This window comes from Poromitra crassiceps, assembly GCF_964638095.1.
Source record: "Poromitra crassiceps genome assembly, chromosome: 5".
Lineage (NCBI taxonomy): Eukaryota > Metazoa > Chordata > Actinopteri > Beryciformes > Melamphaidae > Poromitra > Poromitra crassiceps.
The window spans coordinates 39,259,606-39,274,117 of NC_139642.1; the positions used below are offsets into that span (position 1 = coordinate 39,259,606).

A 14,512-nucleotide genomic window follows, 5' to 3' on the forward strand; every position below is an offset into this window, starting at 1 on the left:
AGGTCTGCCTGTTGAGGAACTTTTAACCACTGTATTGATTTTTTTCTCTCTCTCCTTCACCCTAGTTCCAGTGGTAAAGAAGACTTGGGAGAAAGATGCCTTATTTTTAGAGTACTACAGTGACCATGCTGATCCTTCAATACCAACCATCAATCTAGGAGTACCTAATACTGAAAGAGGTCAGTTCTCCCATTGCAAACTTGACCTCTTGGGCCAAAGATGCCCCAAACAGATGCTGGGTAATCATTCAGAATTAGAATCAGAAATACTTTATTGATCCCCCAGGGGAAATTGGGTAGCGCTGCAGTTGCCCACATTGTAGAAGGGAAATATATATAAACCTAGAAACACTCGTAAAAAAAAATAATAAGTAATTCAAATATGTGCATTATCCTACAGTATATAACAACAATAATGTAGAAATATACAGTATCAGAATATTTACATGATACTAAAATATATACAACAGAGTAGTTGTTGCACATAAGTAAGAAGTAAAGGCAAGTAATTGCAGTAAGTCAATAATTGCACATAGTAACAGTGTAAAATTGTTATGCCACAGTTGAATTATTGCACAAAATGACCCTAGTCAGTATTGCACGCTTGAGATATACATTATAAATTATAGGTTATGAGTTGCTGACAGCGGTGGAAAAAGTCCAAGGGCCAGTCTATTGACTCGAGGAGTTTGAGTTTGATGGCCACAGGCAGGAATGACCCCGTGCACCTCTGTGGTGCATCGCGGTGGAATGAGTCTTGTAATGAATATACTCCTGTGCTTGAGCAGCACATCATGGAGTGGTTTGGGAGACATTGTCCAAGATGGCATGTAACTTGAACAGCATCCTCCTCTCTGACACTGCCGTCAGAGAGCCCAGCTCCACCCCCCACAATGTCAGCTGGCCTTGAGGATGAGTTTGTTGAGTCTGTTGGCGTCCGCTGCCTACAGCCTGCTGCCCCAGCACACGACAGCAAAGAGTGAGGCACTGGCCACCACAGACTCATCAAATGTGTCGAAGCACCTCAGCCTCCTCCCTCTGGCCCTTCTTGTAGAGGGCTTAGTGTTCTTAGCCCATGTAATTCACCCATGTAAATGATCAATCTTATTCAAAGTTCGAAATAATTGCATTTTTGTGTAGTTCGTAATGCATAAGTGAGATCTGTTGGTATTATGTTCACTGCATGTCATGTTAGTCAGGTTACCGTTTTTGTGCTCCATGTTGTTTATTCATGAGTTTGAGGCGCTCCTCCCTGACTGAGAGCTATAAACGGCACATTTACTCACCAAAAGTGGACTAATATCCTCTGCTCTGAAGACTGGAGGAGTGTTAGTATTTTATAATGGAGATGTTTGCTCCAGATCCTCGTTTGTTCCAGTGGTGGTGATAAGGTAACATTAGTTCGCTCTACATTGAGAGGGACCAGTAGTTTGGGCACCTGGTAAGGACGCCCCCCGGCTCCTTCACTTTTTGAGGTAGTCTCTCAAGCCAGTCTATCGCTTCCACAATCTTCGAATGCTCCAGAGACAGTCTGTACTTCAGCCCTTAAAAATTTGCCTAGAGGAAGTTGTCATCTTCCAAAGAAGTCCGATGGTATTCAACCAATCACGACACATGTAAACAAAACTGAGGCAGGTGATTGGAGAAATTATCAGATGTCCCGTCTTGAGCGGATGTCCCGCCTACCTTCCGTTTTGACCAACTTTCTCCTCTATGAAGTACAGATGGGTAGGTGGGAGCATTTGCAAATTGCACGAGCCAACACGTGTTGCTTTAAGAGAGACTACTTCAGAGGTGTACCAGGCTTGGTTGACTGGGAGGAGACCTCCAGGGCAAATTTGAGGACCCTGGAGGGACTACATGTCCCCGCTGGCCTGGGAGCGTCTGCAGATCCCCCAGAGGAAAGTGAAGGATGTTGTTTGGTTAAAGCATGCTGAGCTGCTGTGATAAGCAGCAGGAAACAGGTGGAGGGATGGATGCTCCTAATTAAAATGTCTTTTACCGTGCCTTCAAGTCAGAGATTATTTTGGTTTGGCAACTTCACTCGTTTATCACACAATTGCATCACTAGCCCTCTTGAGATGATATTGATGCCATTTGATCTACAGCCCCATATATTTTTCAAGTCTAGGTTTATGATTAAATTGTCACATTCATTTATGAATTTGATAAGATGAAACTTCAATGATCCCTGTGGAGAAATTGGGTTGTTTCAATAGCAATTATCAGATATAACAAAGGGGGGAAAAAAGACTAACAGTAAACGGATGACAAACCATGGGAATGTGAATAATGTGCATTTACAGCAGATTGACATGATATGCCAATGTGTGCCATATTCATATGAACTGGTCTACAGAAGGCCATACCCATGCACAGAAAGTGCAGATGTGCAAGCTATGTATGTATTCACTTTACAAATGTGGATAACACATGCAGAGAATGTGCTGATCTACATCACTCGGTGCCCCCTTATCAAAACCCCATATGGAGATATCATATTCACAGAAAAATGACAATGTGCGGTGTCTGTTGTTCTCAATATCACTTTAATCATCGGAACAAGAAAAGACATGGCATAGCCACAGAATCATGTTTCATGCGTCAATTGATATGCAGAGAATGTGCAGACATATGTAAAGATCAGAAACGAGTTTGAGAGCAAATGTTGGAGAGCAAATCCCAGAGCATTGGAGTGCTAAAGGCAATACAGAGTGTAGTTTGTAAAGACAGTGCAGGCACTCTGCTTCAGCACCCTTCATTCTTTATTTGGATAAAGAATAAGCACTCTCCCAGTTGCCTGAGGCAGGGGTCATTTGGGCAGGAAGCGCTGTACAGTCTGATAACTGTCAGCAGAACACCTTTCTTGTTGCACTTTCTTGGAGGGGTGAGACATTGGCTGAAGGCATCGGCTTTTTAGCAGCATCAGCTCGCCACAAAGGGGGGGGAGGGAGGTGATCTCGAGGAGAGAGAGTTCAATTTAGTCCTCATCCTCCCTTCTGCTGTTTCCTCCAGGCAGTCCAGGCTCAGTCCTATAACATAGCCAGTTCTTTTAACCAGTTTGTTAATCCCCCCTACAATCCCCTGCCTAGATGCAGGCACCCACAGACTGTTACCTTGCCCTCCGGCTACAACAGATTGATAGAACATATGGAGTAATCCATTGCATACTGTATATTGGAAGATGGGAGCTTCTTCAAGGAGAAGTGTCTACCCTCTCTTGTGCAAGTGTGTTATCAGCCCAATCCGGTTTGTTGATGTTATTGATATGCAACCCCAGGTGCTTATAGGTAGGGATGGGGCGATATATCAACATTATATGTGACAATAATGTGGGGCAGAAAAATTAATCATGATATTGGCTCCATTTTATTCTGCTGTAGTCATCACAAATGAGACGGCTTGACCATCACAAGTTCTCAAGCTCTCCATCGAACTTATATTACTTCCACTTTATGATGGCATTTTTAAATTGTTTACATTCTAGCAAGCCAATGTCATTGCTGGAAAGATTTGGGACTCAGAAATTAACATGAGTCAGACTGTTGTCATTGAACTTTCATTTATTACATCGTACAGTATCATGGGTCCGTGTACTGGATCGTGAACCCCGGCCATTCATTAATACACAGGACAAGATGTTACTATCCCTTGTGCCAAAATCTCAGGTAAAACACATTTAGAAGCCCAATCCAGATTAAATACAAACTAACAAACAATATAACAAACAAGCTAACAGCAAGCGAACAAGCTAACAAACAATATACAAAATTAATCACCAGTTACCTACCCTAGCCACCAGCAGTATGAAGTCAAGAAGGCTTAACGTGTGTAATCCAGCATCTTGGAAACAGTAACACCCCCTCTATGCTACCACCGCACAACTCCATTTTACCTCACCATCTAATGCCTTCCATCAACCTAGTATTAACCTAGCAGCCTTATCGTGTATCAATGCTGCATGTCGCCTGTCCCTGCACGAGGGATTTCCAAAAGCCTTGATGAAGATTCAAGAGATTTATTTGTCACATGCATAATTGTACATGTACAGCAGCAGCAAAATGGGTTGCAACAACTGCGACTGTGCAAATAGCAAACGCAACCCTTGTGGCGGAGTAGAAGGATTTCTGCAGCACTGTGGAAATCTTGAACTTCCTTAGCTGCCTGAGGTGATAGAGCACTGCCTTGCCTTCTTCACCAGGGTGGAAATGAAACCTTCAGGGTGTGTAAAGGGCACCCGTGCGGGTGACCTGATGGAGCCGGATTTTCTAATTAGGCTAATTATCTAATGATGTGATGTCATCAGTGATGATGTCATAAGGGCACACACACACACACACACACACACACACACACACACACACACACACACACTAGAGCAGGGCTACCCGGCCCGTCGGACTCGGAACCCGAACCCGGCCCGACTTACGGGCCGGGTTCGGACAGAAACATTGAAGTCGCGTTCGGGCTCGGGCCGGGCTCGGTCACGTAATCAGTCACTTGTTTTTGCCTTCAAATATATCTATCATCAGCTCCTGAGCTAATTTACTACGGTAATGAAAGCACCTGAAGGCATCGAATGAAACACGCCCAGACATGCACTCTGCTGCCCTGCCCGGAGTCAGCTGCGTGTCGCCTCTTCAGCGCTGGTGTCGCGGACACCGTGCAGTACTTCTTTCAGCGATGTGGGACTGTGTGGGCAGTGCACGGCACGCACAAATTAGGCTGTTTGGTGCTTTGCTTTGTACATTACGTATTAATCATTGACTGCTTTGAATTACGAGGACTGATTTTGGTTTGGGATTATATAGGGCTGTTTATAGGCTGGACAGACTCATTGAATTATGCGCTCGCTGCGCTCCGAGGGGGGAAAAAAAAATCAGGTAGGGGGTTCGGGCCGGGCTCGGACAGATTATCAATTGACACCTGTCGGGCCGGGCCGGGCTCGGCTAATAATGTGACGGGCTCGGTCGGGTTCGGTAAGGAAAATTCAGCCCGAGCCCAGCTCTAACACACACACACACACACACACACACACACACACACACACACACACACGGAGGCATTGTGACAAGACTGATCAGTGATGTCACACACACAGGGAGGCATTGTGACAAGACTGATCAGTGATGTTATAGAGGGGCACACACACACACTCTGATGATGTCATCAGTGATATCATAATGGGACACACACACAAAAGGAGGCATTGTGCCATCACTGATGCAATAACATTTAGTGAGCAACACACACGCACAGTCAAACTTAAAATTGCCAGCACTAATTTCATATGACGCCTTTGGTTCAATTTTTTTTCAACGTGGAAGTATTGGAACTTGCTGCTGTACTTAATCTCATTAATTATGTAATTTCAAGTCTCCCTCTTCAAATGTTTATTTGTGTGTCTGTATGGAACCTAAATGTGTTTGTTTTTTATGCTGCCCTCTTGGCCAGGTTCCTCTTGTAAAAGAGATTTGAAATCTCAATGAGTATTTTACCTGGTTAAATAAAGGTTTAAAAAGAAATTGGGCAGGTGAGGCCGAGCTAGGCATCGAGCGTGCAAGATGCCTAGTATATATACAGTACTGTATGTCTACAAACTGTATTGCTCTGTCATCCTTATGTGAACGGAAACAACCCAAAGTGAACTTGCTTGATTAACCAATACTTTGTAGAGGGCCACATAATAGTATATTTTGGGAGACAAGCCGCGGGCCGCAATTGGCCCCCGGGCCGGACTTTGGACATGCCTGGTGTAAAGGAAGTAGAGCAGTGGACTCAGTATACTCACCTTGGGGGGTACTGGTGTTGAGGGTTCCAGAACTGGAGCCACCTGCCATCTGTCAGTCAGGAAGTTCTGGACCCAGGACAAGATCATAGTGAGGAGCTTAGCCCCATGGTCCCTGAGCTTGGTGCGCAGTCTGAGGGGAACTATAGTGTTGAATGAATCATCGATTACAGTTTACAGATTACAGTAGTTCAATGAACAGCAGACATGCATAGTTCCCCTTTCTGATGTGCAGGTGTGAGAGGGAGAATGTGGAGGACACAACAGAGCACTTTGGTTTAACTAAGGCATTAAACTCTCTGATTGCTTTTCTGTTTGCCTATTCTAATGCTCTTATTGAATGACATTAACATATTGGCTTATTGATCGCACGCCTCCCATCCCATTTTAAACCGTGAACTAATGCCCCTGTAATGAATGGTACTGTTGTGTATTTGCCATTACTGTTGAACTGGTTAAGATGCAGCATTTGCACATAATAACAGCAACTTTAAGAAGAAGTTAATCAAATGTGTTATAACTGTTTTAGTGCCACTTTTTGCTCATCCTGTCCACTAAGCTTTATTAGTCGGATAAAAAATAATACATAACAATACAAAACAAAACTCATACACACACACTATTCAACTCCCAGAACATCAAATGTGCCTAATTACGGAAACAGCAGATATGCATCTCATATTGCATTTAATGAGGCTAATGTTAATCAGCATTAATGTTAAACGGGTGCCATGGCAAACAGACCCAATATGTGTCGTTCCATCTGGTGTGGAGAGAGGGTCAGGTCATACTAAAATGATTTAATATTTGCTTATTGACTATGGCACTGTATAACATGACTTTTAGATCTTTTATAGATAATTTGGGTCTCCTGGTAAATTTTCCATATAAGTGATCCACCATGCATCACTTAAAATCAGACTTATTTGGTTTAAACCGCTCGCTAGTGCCCATAACATTGTATTTAAGTTTTTCTTTTTTACTGTGTGAATAACAGGCAAACAATTGTAAAAGTTGAGATTGTATCAAAACAAGAGCTGCTTGGTGTATTGGTTGAATTGAAGTGGCTTCTAAGGATTTCTAAAAGGTCTTATGTCCAACTAGATTGTTGAATGATGTTTGGTTGGTATGCTATTCTCTGTATGAGAGAGACTGGCATACTGGGGCCAGGGCAAGCAGCACTGCTGTGCTCATATTCACAGTTTGAACACTGCCATGCTAACGAGCTGGCTGTTAGCTGCTGGCTGTGCCATGGCAAGAAATTCCAGTGCAGGATGTCTCAAACACGGTCATTTGTCTAACTAGACATGTTAGCGAATCCAAGCGTACCAAGCATTAGTGTTAATTACCTCGATGTTGTGACCTTTTAGTCCACACAAAAACCACAGCTACTTTAAACATCAAATTACAAGTCAGTTACAGTGTTGCAAAAGACAATGCAGACAACGTTTGTAGGACAGAGTGAGTCCATCCCTCTAATTGGGCAATCCACTGCATGCCAGTACTTCTTTCTTTTTGGGCGTGTTGGGACTGCGACAGCCGTCAACAATCTGTTTAGTTTGTGTAGTGTTGGTAAGCGGCCACCTGGCTACCATCTGACGGACTGCGGAACACCTCATTAACTTCGCATAATGAGAATCAGAACATTCATAATGTCATCTCTACCGAGATGTAATTTGGGTTTCTAAAATAGTTTGATTCTGTTGACCACAGAGAGAGTTGAGAGTTGCAGTGCTTACAACAGTCATAATACTTTGGGTAGCTTTTCATTATCAGGCCCTTGATCAAACGGTACCATGAGAATGGGAAATGCAGTTCTCATTGCACTGTATCTTTGAGATAAAATATGGAGTAGTATCTCTTTACAGTAGGAGAGCCACTGGCCACTGCGTTCATCTGATAAGTACTATACTGAAATGATTTATGATCAAGTAAAAATAAGGAGTTTATCTGCCCGACAATACTGGGAAATTCTACAGTATCTACTGAATCAATCATGGGACATAATTTGTATTTAAAATCAGGACACACTTCATTTTTATTTTTGTTTCGTTTGCTTCTATCTTTTCCGTTCCCAAGGCCAGTGGTGTGTGTGCTGCTTACTGAGTGCAGAGTCCATCAACAGTCAACAGACATCAATATCCCAGGAATCTGCAGTCACCTCCATCATTCTTGCTTTTTCCACCTTCCATTGACATGCCTATACTTCCAGAGCCACTTCAAACACACACACACACACACACCACTGATGCATCGATGGACTGCAACTATGCAGTAATAAACTTTATTTTCCTGTATTAAGGGACAGTTCTGAATTCCAAGAGGCCTATCTACAGTAATTAATTAAGTCCTTTCAGTCCATAAAAGTGGTGCTTGTAGAACAAAAAACAAATTACCAGTATGATGTGGAAAGATATGATTACCATACTGACTATACTCATTATGATGCCTTCATTGTAGAATAGTGGAATTTGGCGGAGCTTTAAGCCAAAGGCATTCGGCAGATAGATAAATAGATGGATACTTTTCAAAATGTGTGTGTACGTGCATGCATGTTTGTGTTTGTGACTGCTGGAAAACTACCAAGGAAATAACTGCAAGACATTACACTAACTTAATAAAGTGGAAGAAATATATATTGAAATAGTAAGACTCAGTAGTTTATTCTGGAAAGCCCAATGGAAATACAGTATCAGTATCATATAGGAACCCCCTTCACCAAAACATGCAATATCCTGGTTGTTAATGTGGTTCCTCCTCTGGTCGTTAAGGGCGCCTGTTCAGAGGGAGGGGAACTCGTTGGAATAGCGTGAACCTCCCACGTGCTATGTCCTACCGGTGAAGCTTCCTCTGTCAGGTGAAAGGAAGCGGCTGGCTAACTGCCCATGTCTCGAAGGAAGCATGGAGCCAGTTTCGGCCCTCCCCAGATCGGCAGAGGGTGGAGTAGCAACCAGGATAAATAAATTAAATTAGCACTAATGGGGGATAAAAATGGGATAAAAAATCAGGAAAAAGAAAAGAAAAAAAGAAATACAGTATCAGGAAAAAAGGACTTCGAAACATTTAAACCTTCAAAATAAACTTCCCTCCTCAGTGTCTGTTTGCTTCCAGAAACCAGCTTTGACCCCATTTGAAACTCTGTGGGTTATCACACTGCCATCTGCAGTCACAAAGAAACATTTAATCAGTTACTTAGAAAACACACAAGCTTTATATTTGAAAATGGGAAAACATCCTGTAACTCTATAGTTGAAGGTTAAAAATTCTCGATAATCTGAGCAAGTGAGGACAAGAGTGATGCAAGAGCTTGACACAGGATTATGACAAAGAAACGTTATACAGTAAATCCATTTGCTCTTCCTGGTCAAGTGTATTGTTCTTATGTCCAGTGATGCAAAAAGAAGCAGACACTTACAAATTATATCTTCTTATAATAGAGCATTATGTTGGTGTGAATGTGCTGTTAAGTCCTGCATGAGAATTGGACTTGGTAGCTGGTGCGTCTTACCCAGTAACCAGAACACCCGGCTAGTCTGACTGGAGACCTGCCTCTAAAAGTGTCTTTTTGGAATTTGTTCCTGTCAGCGGTTCAAGGTGTCCTTCTAAATTCAGATACTAAGAAAAAACACCTTGGGTGCCTTATAAATAAAACAGTAGGGCCTCAGTACTCTTTGTGATGCTTGCCACCAGGGATTTCTGTCTCTCAGCTCTCAGCCCTGATGGTGTGTAGATATCTGGATTCTGATGGGTATATACATTTCCCTGGCTTCCTTGTATTTGTTAGAAGTGCCCCCCCTGTTGCTGTTGTCTTCAAGGCGATGGCAGAACATTTTGCTGAGTAGTTTGCTCCTTCCGGCCCATCATGCCAAACACCGTATTATTTCATTGTGGTTCTTTCTTGTGATGCCTTTCTTTCTGCTCAGAAAGGTCTTCAGTACATACAGAACTTCCCATGTCTTTCCATTAAGCCCAGAGTGGATTTGCATGAATGCGTTACATTAGAAACCTTGAAAAGGTACTGTAGCTTAGTAGTTTGAGAGACAATCCCATAACCTTGAGGTCACTCATTTGATCCCCACAATACCCAATGTGTCTGCAGACCAGCAGCCACGCATGCTGGTGAAGTGTCCTTGAGCAAGACCCAAAAAAAAACACCTGCTCACTCATTGTAAGGCGTTCTGCACAAGGGTGTCAGCTCCATGCTTAAAATATAAATGTAAATTGTATATGCAAAATAGAACTATTCCGCTGAAGCAGATTTTCTGCATACTATACTGTAGTAAAAGCTCAATCCTGTCTCATGGGCACAATAGTTCCTCTTAGTTTCTGTCTCCTCAAGGGCACTTCTGCGAGTAGAATGAAAGTCCAATTAGTGTTGTCCGTTGAAATATATAGGCTACATTTAGTGGTTCTGCAGCTTAATGGGTAGAGCATTGGAACTACCACTGACAATAACACAGCCTGGGTTCTGTTCCCACTGGGGCCGCACATGCTAAAATATATAGGTACTGAAGGGTGCTATGGTATATGTTATGTTAGTTCCTTAAAGCGGAGATATTCAAACAACAGCCAGCAAAGCCATGTATCACTATTCTGGAAATTATTGATTTTGACTCTTGGTCAGCCTGCATTCTTTCAAGGGACTTTATCATAACGATGTCTGCAGCTTTGTGCGATTGTGCATTTGTGTGAATGAATTTGTGTGTGTGTGCGTGTGTGTGTGTGTGTGTGTGTGTGTGTGTGCGCGTGTGTGTGTGTGTGTGTGTGTGTCAATACCTAATTATGTCAAGCCTGTTTTGGTTATTTACATGGTTATTTATCTTTCTGAAACGGTGTGTATCACCTGGTCAATATGTGCTTAAGTCCTGCAGGGCAATCTGTTGAAAGCATGTCTCTATTTGCAGGCCACTGTGGGAAAACCTTTGCAATCCTAAAGAGGTTTCTGAGCAACGATGTCCCAAAGACCAACTGGCTCCTGGTTGTGGATGACGACACACTTATCAGGTTTTCAAAACACTCCCAACGCACTCATAATTTACAGTAATTTGCTGCTTTGCCCCTTTTTCATCTGGTGTACCAATCTACAAACACCCTACTCTTGTTTTTCAAAAAATATAGATATAGATATTATTGTAATTGTACATTTTCTACTTCGGTCTCACAGCCATGCAAAAGATGTGTACAAGTGAATGAAAGAACCGCTTTGAATGCATTGATTTTGAGAAAAATGGCTCCAACCATATCATCATTCTGTTGAATATCTAAAATGCTGCTCAGTACCTATATTCAATTTCAACTGGCTTCACCTTGTATCTGTTGGATTGCCTCTTCATGTGGAAGTTACTGGATGTGTAATAGCGCCTTAGGGAGAGTTTTTTTTATTTCAGCATCTAAAAGGAAGGTTTTATGTGTGTGTGTCTGTGGACGTGCACTTGTGTGCGCGTGTGTGTGTGTGTGTGTGTGTGTGTGTGTGTGTGTGTGTGTGTGTGCGCACGCCTGTGTGTGTGTGTGCACACAGACATCGGTGTATAATGAGTCTGATCTGTGCCTTTTCCAGCCTCCCCAGACTGCAAGTGTTGCTGAGCTGTTACTCCCCCTCTGAAGCAGTGTGTCTGGGGGAGAGGTACGGCTACGGCCTGAGCCAGGGCGGCTACAGCTACATCACAGGAGGTGGAGGGTGAGTTACAAGGCTCCGATGCTCAGGGAATACTGATGAAAGAACCAGACTCAGCAGAGCTACTATCAAACTTGTAATGAAAAACCCATAATGAGTAATTTACAGATGAAACATTTCAGTGCAATTCAAAATCGTGTTGTCCCCCTAAGGGAAATTTGCTTTGTAGACGGCGTTTACAGTAAAGGCACTCAATAAAAACCTATAATAAATCACCACAACATACAGCATACAGACAAACATCAGTTGATAAGACCCGACAAGGAGTCAATACTTACTCATACCCACAAATCCAAAAGGCTGCTGTTGGTCACTGCAAGAAAATCCTATCATATAAAACAATTGCCGATACATAAGATGCATTCTTGAAAGTGAATTCTGCAAACATTCCTGACCTCTTTATTCCATGCAAGTACATTTCAAAATGACATTGATTCAGATTTTTTAAAGTCAACAAGAAGTCATTTCTGAATGACAGCTCCCGTCGCTGGAGGTAAAGTCAAGACGAACCACAGGTAAGAGTCGAGCTGTGGCTGAACTGCAGGAGGAACTCTGTTTAGGGAGACTTCAGTTGCTGTGACGTTTTACAACACAACAACTGCCAGTTTTCTTAAAAGCGTTCTCTTCTAAACACTGTTTTTGTGTGGCAATGAGCTGCATTCTGGCAGCCTATATTTTGTCTTTCTAGTGTGATTGCTTCCCTTTTCAGAGAGATGTGTCACATCTTTGTAGTGCCGAACCACACAAAATGATCCAAAGAAAACAACATATTCCTCTCAGCTTGATTTGCACAGTTTGACTCCCTACTTTGTCTACCTTTCAATGAATAAGTAAAATAAATAGAGCAAACCTTGTGAAAATGATTGGAAGTGGATATATTGTTTTCAGACAGTAGCTCCTAAAATGTACACAGTATATTTCTAATGATTAAATTTGTGATGACCTTTGTGTTGCTGCAGCATGGTGTTCAGCAGGGAGGCAGTAGCCCGACTCCTTAAGAGTGGCTGTAAGTGCTACAGTAATGACGCGCCGGATGACATGGTGTTGGGAATGTGCCTCAACGCTCTGGGACTACCTGTCACACACAGCCCCCTCTTCCACCAGGTTACATTCACACTCTTCAACTACACCCTGTCTGTATCTCTCTATATATAATGTGGGTTTTTGAAAGCTGATATGATACCTACTGTTTTCATGCCAAATTATCTATTCAGCGTTTCCCTGAGAATTGTATTTTTGGCAGAAACAACATTTAGAGAGCATCAACGTAACACTTAAAACTCCAGCACTTGTTCGGTGGTAGTGGGAACTCTGGGATGGGAACATTAGGCTTTTAAATGGAAAAGTAATATACAGAAAACGTGAATTGAACAATTACATGAATAAGTCAAACAAAGAAAATTTTAATTTGATTGCCGGTTTTACAGACTGTTATTATGTAGCTGTGGTCCGGGAAGAACCTCCATCCATTGGTATTGGACGACATATCTGGCTCATATCCAATAGTTAATTTTTAAAAATTATCGTCCCATTTTTATTGGCAAACCAATATATATCAGTTTAACCCCTAATTATATGTTTGTGTGCGTCAGTCTGTCTGTCTATCAGCCAATCAAATAAATAGACTGTTACTGATTACCAATTTACCAATTTGTGGGTAAAAATATTTTCTGCAAACATTAAAATATCACTCCTTAGTGTTTGATGCATGCAACATAATCTTGCACTTTCAGGCTCTCACTCTTGCACTGCGCTAGACGTTTATGCAGTCTCTTGTGAGTGCTTCCAAATACAAATTACTGCACTTAATTATACCTTTCAGGCACGGCCAGAGGACTACGCCAGAGACTTCTTAGCTCACCAGGTGCCCATCTCTTTCCATAAACACTGGAACATTGACCCCATTGCCGTTTTCAACAAATGGCTGAAGAATGACCTGAGGGCAGCAGCTTCGGATGGACTTAATAAGAGCGCTAAGACAGAGTTGTAATCATTTAAGCACACAACTAGCCTGTGTGTGTGTGTGTGTGTGTGTGTGTGTGTGTGTGTGTGTGTGTGTGTGTGGGTGTGGGTGTGTGTGTGTGTGTCTGTGTGTGTGTGTGTGTGTGTGTGTATGAGTGCGTGTGTGTGTGCGCTTGCATGAGTGCGTGTGTTTTGTGGAGTCATGGGCAGACATTGTCAGAGTGTGTATCCTTCATAGATGTACATGTTTTTTCTTTTTGTTTTGTTTTTGTAATTGTGAATCTTGAAGAATTATTAAGAGGGACCATGCAAGCCTGTGTCCATGACTTAATATTTGAGTATTTTCATGACTGTGAGGATTCATTGAGTTGCATGTTGAGGTTATATGGTATGTTGGAAATATGAAATATGTGTGTGTATTTATATCACATGGATACTCTAAAACCTTGCCATGTACAAAGAAGGATCTCCTTTTCTGGCGGATCTGTATAATGTATCTTTCAAAGGTATCACTAATGCTGTACAATGTGCTCTATTTTAACATAAAAGTATCAATATTTGACAATGTGTTGTCTTTCCGTTTCATTGGAGCCCTTCAAAAACAAGCAGTTAACATATGAAGGGTTGTAATTACTCCAGACATGTTGAATATCTATAAGGGTCCAACTGATTCAGGTCTATCCATTATTCACACCTTTACTAAAGTTTAAACCTTAAGACCTTTCTCCATTACTTAATGTATTTTGGCCTCAAAGTTAAGCTAAAAGTTTTCTTTGACCTCAAGCGATGCTAATGTGGTGTTTAGGGGGAAATTGATTTTTTCCCCTTCATCGAGACAATTACCAAAGTTTAATTTGTACTTTTTTCTCACCAAGTAGGCTAACTGTCACAAATAATTAATTGACAGACTCAGCAATTGGCTGGCCATTATTAAAGGTCTATCAAAGACCTTCAGGCTTGTTGGCTTTTTGCCTTCTTGAAAAAGTTCATTTTTGCAGCTGCAATGCTTCGTTCTCTCCAAAAACTATAGTTATTGCTCCCTCATAATGGTACTAAAAACTCGAGTTCCCTGAGGATTATTTAAAAAAA

General features: G+C 42.0%; 1 protein-coding gene across 1 annotated transcript in view; it reads left to right on the forward strand.

Moving 5' to 3' along the window:
• Positions 1-13,883, forward strand: part of b3glcta (beta 3-glucosyltransferase a) — a 79,604-nt gene extending 65,721 nt beyond the window's left edge. The window contains exons 11-15 of the mRNA XM_083637768.1: positions 66-179; positions 10,692-10,791; positions 11,345-11,464; positions 12,421-12,565; positions 13,284-13,883. Coding sequence (XP_083493894.1) covers positions 66-179; positions 10,692-10,791; positions 11,345-11,464; positions 12,421-12,565; positions 13,284-13,451 — 647 coding nt within the window. The 3' untranslated portion in view covers positions 13,452-13,883. The remainder of the gene's footprint in view (positions 1-65; positions 180-10,691; positions 10,792-11,344; positions 11,465-12,420; positions 12,566-13,283) is intronic.
• Positions 13,884-14,512: the final 629 nt, after the last annotated feature.